This window comes from Pseudorasbora parva, chromosome 1, assembly GCF_024679245.1.
Source record: "Pseudorasbora parva isolate DD20220531a chromosome 1, ASM2467924v1, whole genome shotgun sequence".
Taxonomy (NCBI): domain Eukaryota; kingdom Metazoa; phylum Chordata; class Actinopteri; order Cypriniformes; family Gobionidae; genus Pseudorasbora; species Pseudorasbora parva.
In genome coordinates, this window is record NC_090172.1 from 64267747 (window position 1) to 64277122 (window position 9376).

The 9376-nt window shown below is 36.7% G+C and overlaps 2 protein-coding genes across 2 annotated transcripts; both read right to left on the minus strand.

Annotated features, from left to right (window-relative positions):
• Positions 1 to 592: 592 nt before the first annotated feature.
• LOC137079996 (histone H2A-like) lies at positions 593 to 1349 on the minus strand. The gene has a single exon (XM_067447552.1). It carries the CDS (start codon positions 1308 to 1310, stop codon positions 924 to 926), a length of 387 nt encoding a protein of 128 aa, XP_067303653.1. The 5' UTR covers positions 1311 to 1349; the 3' UTR covers positions 593 to 923.
• Positions 1350 to 1714: 365 nt separating this feature from the next.
• Positions 1715 to 3773, minus strand: LOC137079672 (histone H1-like). Its single transcript, XM_067447529.1, has one exon. It carries the CDS (start codon positions 2381 to 2383, stop codon positions 1772 to 1774), a length of 612 nt encoding a protein of 203 aa, XP_067303630.1. The 5' UTR covers positions 2384 to 3773; the 3' UTR covers positions 1715 to 1771.
• Positions 3774 to 9376: the final 5603 nt, after the last annotated feature.

Below are 9376 nucleotides of genomic sequence, written 5' to 3' on the forward strand. Positions count from 1 at the left end.
TATATATATATATATATATATATATATATATATATATATATATATATATATATATATATATATATATATATATATATATATATATATATAGTTTTATAAATGTCATCACTGGAGAGTATAAGAACTATCGGCTCATGAACATCCAGGTGAAACATAATTTCATTTTTTTTTTTATAAAGATAGGATTAACCCCTGAAAAACTAAAAAATATAGAAGAAAGAAAAAAAATGTCTCCACCTTTTACATGTAGAAGTCCTCTAATGCAGAAATACTTTTTTTACAGGTTTGATATTTTAGTAAGTTTATAGGGAAATATACAATACTAAAAAACATATGTACTATTCGGCCACAGGTCGTTGGGCCACAGAATCTCATCAAATGTAGAAAACATCCGAGGGATCATTTGCAGGGTTTACTGCTCATGTAGAACAGTTGCCAACATTTACGTTAATATATCACAATATTAATCATTTGTAATGTCTTCATTTGATGAAAAATTATTTACAAAACCTGATGAACTGAATGAAAACTTTGGCCTTTATGTGATTTACCTCCAGGAACATCAGACAAGACATTTGGGCAAACATTAGTATAAACTAAAATTGTGTTGGGCATTTTACTTAGTTAAATGTTGATTTATCCAGACCATTAAAGCTAAAAGAAATACTAAAGATAGATAAAAATATTCACCCAAAAGCATTTCAAGGCTGAACAATAGACCATTGTGTAAATGTGGTCTTGAGTGAAAAAAAACACTGCAGGTTTGTTTTAAAAGCCCTAAAATTCATGTAACACAACAGTGTGCCTTAGATTGTAAAATAATCAAAAATGCTATAAATGAAAGAAAAAAAAGTAACTCTCTGAGAGAAATTGTGTGGCTCTTAAAAGAGCCTTTGAGTTGCTAAAAGCAGGCTTTGGTGTATTTATTTGGACTTGGCGGGCTTCTCGGTCTTCTTGGGCAGCAGCACGGCCTGAATGTTGGGCAGCACGCCGCCCTGAGCGATGGTCACGCCACCCAGAAGCTTGTTCAGCTCCTCGTCATTGCGCACCGCCAGCTGCAGGTGTCGAGGAATGATACGGGTCTTCTTGTTGTCCCGAGCGGCGTTTCCAGGCAACTCCAGGATCTCAGCGGTGAGATACTCGAGCACAGCGGCCAAATAAACCGGAGCACCGGCACCGACGCGCTGGGCATAGTTGCCTTTGCGGAGAAGCCTGTGGACACGGCCGACGGGGAACTGCAGTCCCGCCCTGGAAGAGCGACTCTTAGCCTTGGCGCGAGCTTTTCCGCCGGTTTTGCCTCTTCCGCTCATTGCAGCGTTTAATTTGTTCTGAAGTCTTAAAGAAACGAAAATAATGCCGCTGCCCACTGTGAGGTGACTTATAAATGAAAGCGTGCCAGTCTCCTATTGGTTCAAATCTGGAAACATTTCCAGCCAATCAGTGCCCTTCCCTCTAAACCCAACCCCCTTTCTGCGACTGACGACACTCAAGGACGTCACGCTGTTGTATCATCTAATGCCGCTAGGATTCTTTTAAATGGATTTTTATATAAATGTGATTAAGTTAAATAAGTCGGTCTTGGAGCATATAGTTAACATAATCATTAGAGTAGTATCAGTAAAATAAAATTAATGTATTTGCACAATATGTCAGGTCTATCTGACATATCTAATGATGTTCATTGGACAGATTATATTGAAATAAAGCTCTTTATATGAATCAGTGGGTGGCTCTTAAAAGAGCCGTTTTGATGAAATCATAAGAAATAAGTTTATCTCTTTTTGGGAGCTGCCCTTTTAGGCTTGGCGGCTTTAGGCTTTGCTGCTTTAGGTTTAGCCGCCTTGACCTTTTTAGGGCTTTTGGCTGCTTTCTTAGTGGCTGCTGGCTTCTTTGCCTTCTTGGGGCTCTTCGTCGCCTTCTTAGCGGCTGTGGCGGCGGGTTTCTTGGCCTTCTTCGGTGATTTCTTCGCGGCTTTGGGCTTCTTTGCTGCTGCGGCTTTGGGCTTCTTAGCGGCCGCGGGTTTCTTGGCTGCGGGCTTCTTCGCTTTAGGAGCCGCTTTCTTGGCGGGTTTCTTCTTGGTCTCGGCTTGCTGCTTGTTGAGCTTGAAGGAGCCGGAGGCCCCGGTCCCTTTGACCTGCACCAGGGCGCCTTTAGTCACCAGACTCTTGACGGCGATCTTGACGCGGGAGTTGTTCTTCTCCACATCGTAGCCGCCGGCAGCGAGCGCTTTCTTCAGGGCGGCGAGGGACACACCGCTCCTCTCCTTCGACGCGGACACAGCCTTGACGATGAGCTCGCCGACGCCTGGTCCTGCTTTCTTGGCTTTCGCGGCGGACTTCTTCTTGGGCGATTTGACCGGGGCGGCTGGAGCGGTTTCTGCCATGATTTCTCTCTGTGACTCACACAAACTGACTGTGATCAGCAATGGCGGCGCTGCGCATTTAATCGCAGCATGAGAACCGCGTAGACTCAACTCGCCCCGCTCTGTCCGAGCGCCTCCAGAAGCGGCCGGGGCTTGTGTTTTCTCCGCTCGTGTTTGGAGCAAAACCGAAGAGATAAAATCATTTTAGGGAGTAAAAACAACATACACATCGAGTAGAGATATTTAACTTTATGTGTAGCCGACAGCAGTCGACGAGTGAACCTTAATTTTAGCACCGTCAGATCAAATCCACGTTATGTCTGCGGTAATGAACATGGTGGCGCATGAATTTCACGTGTTTTTTGTAAAGAAATGGTGGTAAATGACTCGGATTTTCCTCCATGTGTTGAAGAAGCACCATGGCGATGTCTTTAATGAAAGGAAGATCTCTGAGGGACGTGTGGGGTGTTTCATTCGGAAGTTGTTTTGCTCAGACTGAAGCACACTCCACATCTGTGTGGCACTGCTCATTCTCATGTGTTTCATTGCTTTACCACACTTTAACCCAAAGGTTTTAACTTTCACTTACAGGATTTGATCCCTGTTACTGGGTCAGTTTGAGAGTTTTGTCCATGTTTTATAATATTTTCTGACTACATTTTATTTATTAAACCTTTGTGTGTCTTTTTAAATAAGAGTTGAACAAAGTCTTGTTTTTTTATTTGTTTATGTTAGCATATAAACATAATTTATTCAAGTTTGATTGTTCTCTTGAATGTTTGGTTACATTCCTTGTGTCTGAATTATGCTTTTATTTGTATGTATTTTGGTGTTATACTTTATTCACTTTATAGTATTTCCTTTTACTGAAACACTAAAGATGAATATTACCCGTACTTCTCTCTCAGGAGAAAAACATGCTATCTGGAGATTTATGTTGGTTTTAGCTAAAGCTCAACCAACTCCAGCCTTGGAGAGACTGTATCTGTTATAGATCAGTGTTGAGGTGGATAATGGGCATCCTAAGAGATGAATGGACTTGTTTTCTGGACAAACAGGTGCCGTTTCCAGATCTGGAAGGTCACTACAGGCCTAATTTCAGGGTGAAACCGTCAACAAGTGACACGTCTATGGACATTGATTTACTGACAATATCTGGAAATTTACTATGATCATCTATTTTTTCTTAGCCATATCAAAACCATTCAAACTGCGGTAATGGCGTGGCAAGACCTTATACAAATGTTGAGAAGAAATCTGGGGTAGAGAGAGAACTCCTTGTGAGATTTGAAGCTGGCTTCTGCTGTTCAAACTGCAAACTATTCTTCAGTAAATGTTTCTTTTTGTTAATTTCACTCCTGACTCTTGGTCTTCATTCTTCATACCTAGGGCATGTGCCATGATGGCAGTTTAACAAACTAACTCAGGGTTACAGGATAAGTTTAGAGCTGACAAAACCAATCTATTGAGGCTTTGGTGGTCTTTGGCTTTCAGTGCATATTAATAAACATTTCTGGAAAAATGGCAGGAAAAACAGGTCTAGCATTGGGCTAATGTTGACAGCTGTGGTTATCAACTAACCATCGCTTTAAAGGTGCACTATGCAGCTTTCGTCCACTGGAACATCACAATCAAATCGTCAATGTATCTACCCCACCTCTAGACTTTATCTTTAAAAGGGTTAACTTGGGAAAATATATAACGCTCCTCCCATAAGCCTAGAAAAAGATTGGCATAATTGGGAGCAAAACAAGCACCCATTGCAGTCCCCTTTTCTTATACAATTTGTCTTGAAAAAGAAAGATGTTGTTCTTTAAAGTCCACTCAGTAAGTTGCACTATAAAGTCACTGGGAGGCATCAAATGTTCATGTCTGGATGAGAGATAGTATTTTAAAACCTCAAGACTCTTGTCATGTACAATATTGCTGTATAAAGACTCCACATCCATTGTAGCCATAATACAAGAGCCTATGTTACCTATTTGTTCAATTTTCTTTAAAACCTGTGTGGTATCTTGAATGTAAGAAGGCAAATCTGCCACAAATGGCTTGATAAAATAATCCACAAACTTGGAAGCAGATTCTGTTATTGAATCATTCCCGCTGATTATCGGTCATTTATTGACTTTAGGGACATAATTGCATGGAGTACACAAGATGTTTGTATTGGTGTCACTCCTATTTTTTCCACTTGTAGATCTCTTATTTTACCTTGTATTTGTATGGTTTAACTTTTGGCATTAGCCATTATCTGAACTATTGCCTCTAGTGGCCAAAGGTTGTGTTGCAAGTGTCCCACCTGAAACCAATGCAACTATAAGTTGTGCTTGATCCTGTCTGTTTGTTACCAACACCCTGATGAAGGCCAAAAATTGTTTTAGCCCTACCAATAAAGGCTTTTTTACTTTTGCATCCTATTGAGTACCTTGACTTGGATTTTTTTCCTAATCCTTTTTCAACATTTAACCCTTCCAAGGGATTCCAGCAGCGCTCCAGTTCTCTTTTGTCTACATTTTACTATATATTCAAATAGAAAATGTAGATTGTCGTTGTTTGTTTGGTTTTTATTAAATAAATAGCCCAGGTGAGCATAAGAGACTTCTTCTAAAAATATTAGTTAGTAATAAAAGTTGTACCGACAAACACTTTTGAACAGCAGGTTAGATGTTTCAAACGCTTCACATTTATCTCACTGCTATAATGATTCATTAAAAAATAAAGCAAAGATACACTAGGCAATGCACAACCTGTGGACACAATCTAACCTGCAGCAGGAAAGACAGAAAAAACACACTTAACATGTTCACTCCCTTATATACAGCAAATTAATATCAGGTGCAGATGAATTACTAATTATCGTCACCTTTGAGTCACAGCAGGTTTAAAAACAGGCCTTAAATCATTCGTGTAGTGGACACTCAGAAAGCTGCAACGGGGTCTTCTGTTCCAGATGGTGTGCCTTTATGAAGAAGGATTTCCTCTGAATGTATTACATGCAAAATTCACTGCATTTATAACAAATGCATGTCTATTCCTGGTGTGTGTTGCACTTCCTATTGCTACATGCAGCTATTTTACATTGCTTGAATATTCACAGTTAATTAATACATTTACTAAATTGTATTTGATGTGTTAATATTTTGTCTGTATTGTTTCAACAAGGACATGGCATATTTGACTATACTGATGTAATGTGTTCACAAAAATATATACAATTTAACTAAATAAAAAATGGAGATGTTTCTGAATGAAACAGGAATAAATTAAATGTTGTTTTACAATCAATGGCATGCTCTTGTTGAAAATGTTCCATATTGTTTCATTTCACAAATTGTTACATTAAAGGAACACGCCACCGCTTTTAGAAATGGGGCTTATTCAACTTCTTTATTTAGATATGTGGGAAAATGCATTTGTGTCTCAGTGCATTGTTTTAGTTTGGCAGGGTCGCCGCTAGCTTAGCTTAGCATAATAAATGGAATCCTATGTTGCCAGCTAGCATTTCCAGAGTAAAAGTGATCCAAAAAAACAAATCTAATTACTTCTTGTGGCCTGCGTATTCACAACGAGTCGAAATAGCGGTGCAGATTAAGACTAGGCAATTTCCTATGCAGATGTTGACTTGGGACTATATTATGGGGAAGCACAGGAGAAGCAGAGATATCAGGCAACACATTGCGATCAAATAGCAGTGCTTATCCTAATATGGTGGGTTAAATATATAGGCCTATATCACTTTTACTCTGGAAATGCTAGCTGGCAGCATAGGATTCCATTTATTAAGCTAAGCTAAGCTAGCGGCGACCCTGCCAAACTAAAACAATGAACTGAGACAAAAATACATTTGCCCACATATCTAATGAAAAAGTTGATTATATATATATATATATATATATATAGAGAGAGAGAGAGAGAGAGAGAGAGAGAGAGAGAGAGAGAGAGAGAGAGAGAGAGAGAGAGAGAGAGAGAGTACAGGCCACAAAAGTTTGGACTCATTACTATTTGAAATGTTTTTGATAGAAGTTTCTTCTGCTCATCAAGCCTGCATTTATTTGATCAAAAATACAGGAAAAAATAATAATATTGTGATATATTATTACAATTTTCCTCCAGTCTTCAGTGATCATGATCCTTCAGAAATCATTCTCATATTCTGATTTATTAGGAGTGTTGGACACAGTTCTGCTGCTTAATATTTTTTCATAACCTGTGATACTTTTTTATAATACTTTGATGAATAAAAAGTCCATGACAGCAAATGTTTTAAAAATAGAAATCTTTTGTATCAACAATATACACTACTGGTCAGTAATTTGGGGTTAGTCATTTTTTTCTTTTCTTTTTTTGAAATAAATATATAATTTCATTCAGCAAGGAAGTGTTAAATTGATAAAAATGATAGTAAAGGAGATTTATATTATTTGAAAATATGTTTTTATTGTGAATAAATGCAGTTCTTTTGAGCCTTTTATTCATCAGATATATACGTCAGCAGAACTGTTTCCAACATTCATCATGAATCCTCATCTGAGAATGATTTCTGAAGGATCATGAGACATTGAGCTTTGATCACAGAAATAAATGATAATTTAAAGTATAATACATTGAAAACCAGTTATTTTAAATGAATCCTCATCTGAGAATGATTTCTGAAGGATCATGATCACTGAAGACTGGAGGAACGATCTGAACATTCAGCTCTGATCACAGAAATAAATCAGCATTTAAAGGAGAATACACTGAAAACCAATTATTTTAAATTGTAATAATATATCACAATATAAAAAAAAAAAAATCTGTATTTTTGATCAAATAAATGTAGGCTTGATGAGCAGAAGAAACTTCTTTCAAAAACATTACAAATAATGTGTCCAAACTTTTGGCCTGTGATATCACTGCGATTAATTTTCAAAATGATTAATCAATAAAAGGCTAACAAGTCAATGAAGTACACACTTTTGTTCTATCTCCTGAACACAATAAACTAACGAGCCTGTTAACAATTTCCTTAAAACACAATTAAGAAAAGCATTTAAATATGCTATAGATGCATGGTTTACATGTCTCCATGTTGTGCAGCAATGATCAATTGTAAAGTTCACTAAAGAAAAAAACCTTTGTAAAATATTTTATTGAAAGGTAAAGGTATTGTCTGATAACATCTTGAATTTTATGTGGAAATGCCAAGAATAATCAAACCAAAATCTCCTTCAGTCTGTGACGGGTCAATCTCACCATCATTCAACGCTCATACTTTGAAGACACAATGCCATAAAACATCTAAACTTATGGTGTTTAAAGCAGATCTCCAGGCCAAATTTCTGACCATTGAGATCTTAAATTTGATTCTTAATAGTAATTAATAATCTTTAAATGTTACATTTGGTTATCCCTTTGCTGGTGAGTTTAATAAATGAATAGCATGTCACACATTTAATAAACTCAAACTAAAATGCTATGAGTTTCATGTCTTGCAGTCTAAAAAGAAAGTTGGGTTAAAAATGGACAAACCAAGCAATTGGGTTGTTTAAACTCAGCGGTTGGGTTAAATGTTTGCTTAAAACAACCCAAATGTTGGGGTTTTTCATTTTCAACAAAACTTGGGTGGTTTTTAACCCAGAGTTGTCTAAAGTGTATAGTTACTCTTCATGAAGTGAAGTTTGCAGACACACATTTTCAGTAAATTAAAACCAAGAGTTTTTCTTTTAATTGATCTGCTGTAATATTAAGTATTTTCTCGTCCTTTAGACGTTCTGTGCCGTGGCACCGCAGCCAGCGCGGAAAGAAGAGGAAAAGGACATAATGTGCACACACCAATGGAAATGGTTGTGCCTTGCATCTTCTTTTAGATTATCCATACAACACAACATAACATAATAACAGCAACACAGCAAGACATGACAATCACACACATTATTGCTATATGGAGATGGAATACCAGAGGGTAAAAACTGTAAAAGATTATCTCTTTTGTTTTGACCAAAATGATTGAATCCATACTGTAAAGACTATAAGAAACGTCTTTGCTTGACAATAATACAAGATCCAAATAAATGGTCTTTACACGTCTGCTCACTCTGCAAAACTAACCATAACTTCACATTTAAGCTATAGCAGTCAGAGTATTAGTAGACCATCAATATCTGCCAACACTTTATTGTGAATGTCATTCAACTGACATACTACAAACTATAAGCTTGCAAGTACAATTGTTTTATGAACACTAATCCTAATTTAAGCGCCTCATTGTTTTACAAATCTTGCAAACTTACTTGTATTAGTAGTGCAACCAAAAAAAAATTATCATAAAAGAAACCATATGAACTATATTATTAATACCATGTTTGTTCTGAATGTCAGAGTAAAGTGAAGGCCATAACATAACACAATGTGCAAACTTAATTTACTTTGAAGCTTTACTTAATTCATTCGTTACTGACAATTGATGTTAAGGCATGCATTCAAATTTCCATAACTCTATAGACTCAAAACTTAAAAAAGTATTTGTATCCACCTTTTGAATTAATGTAACCCTTAAAATGGGCTTGACCCCATTAATGGCTGCTATACAACACATTTATGTACAAAATATTGATTCCTTTATCTCATCTCTCTGAAAGTTGCACTTATCGTCCCTCCTCCTGATGTGTTTTTTTATCCTGTGGTCATTCTCATTCATTTTGAGGTCATCAATTTTCACAAGCTAAGAACATTGAGTTCTGACACTTTATAATAACTCACGGTATATCGTTAAGCATTAGTAAATAGTTTATTCATCATTTATAAGGCATTAATAAGCATTAAGACATTGATAAATACAGCTGTGAATGCTTTGGTCTTAATTATAAGTGTATGTATAATGTAGGGCTGTCAATCGATTAAAATATTTAATCACGATTAATCACATATTGTCATGAGTTAACTCGTGATTAATCACAATTTAATCGCACATTTTTTATCCGTTCTAAATGTACCTTAAATTAATGTTTTAAGTTTTTAATACTCTAATCAACA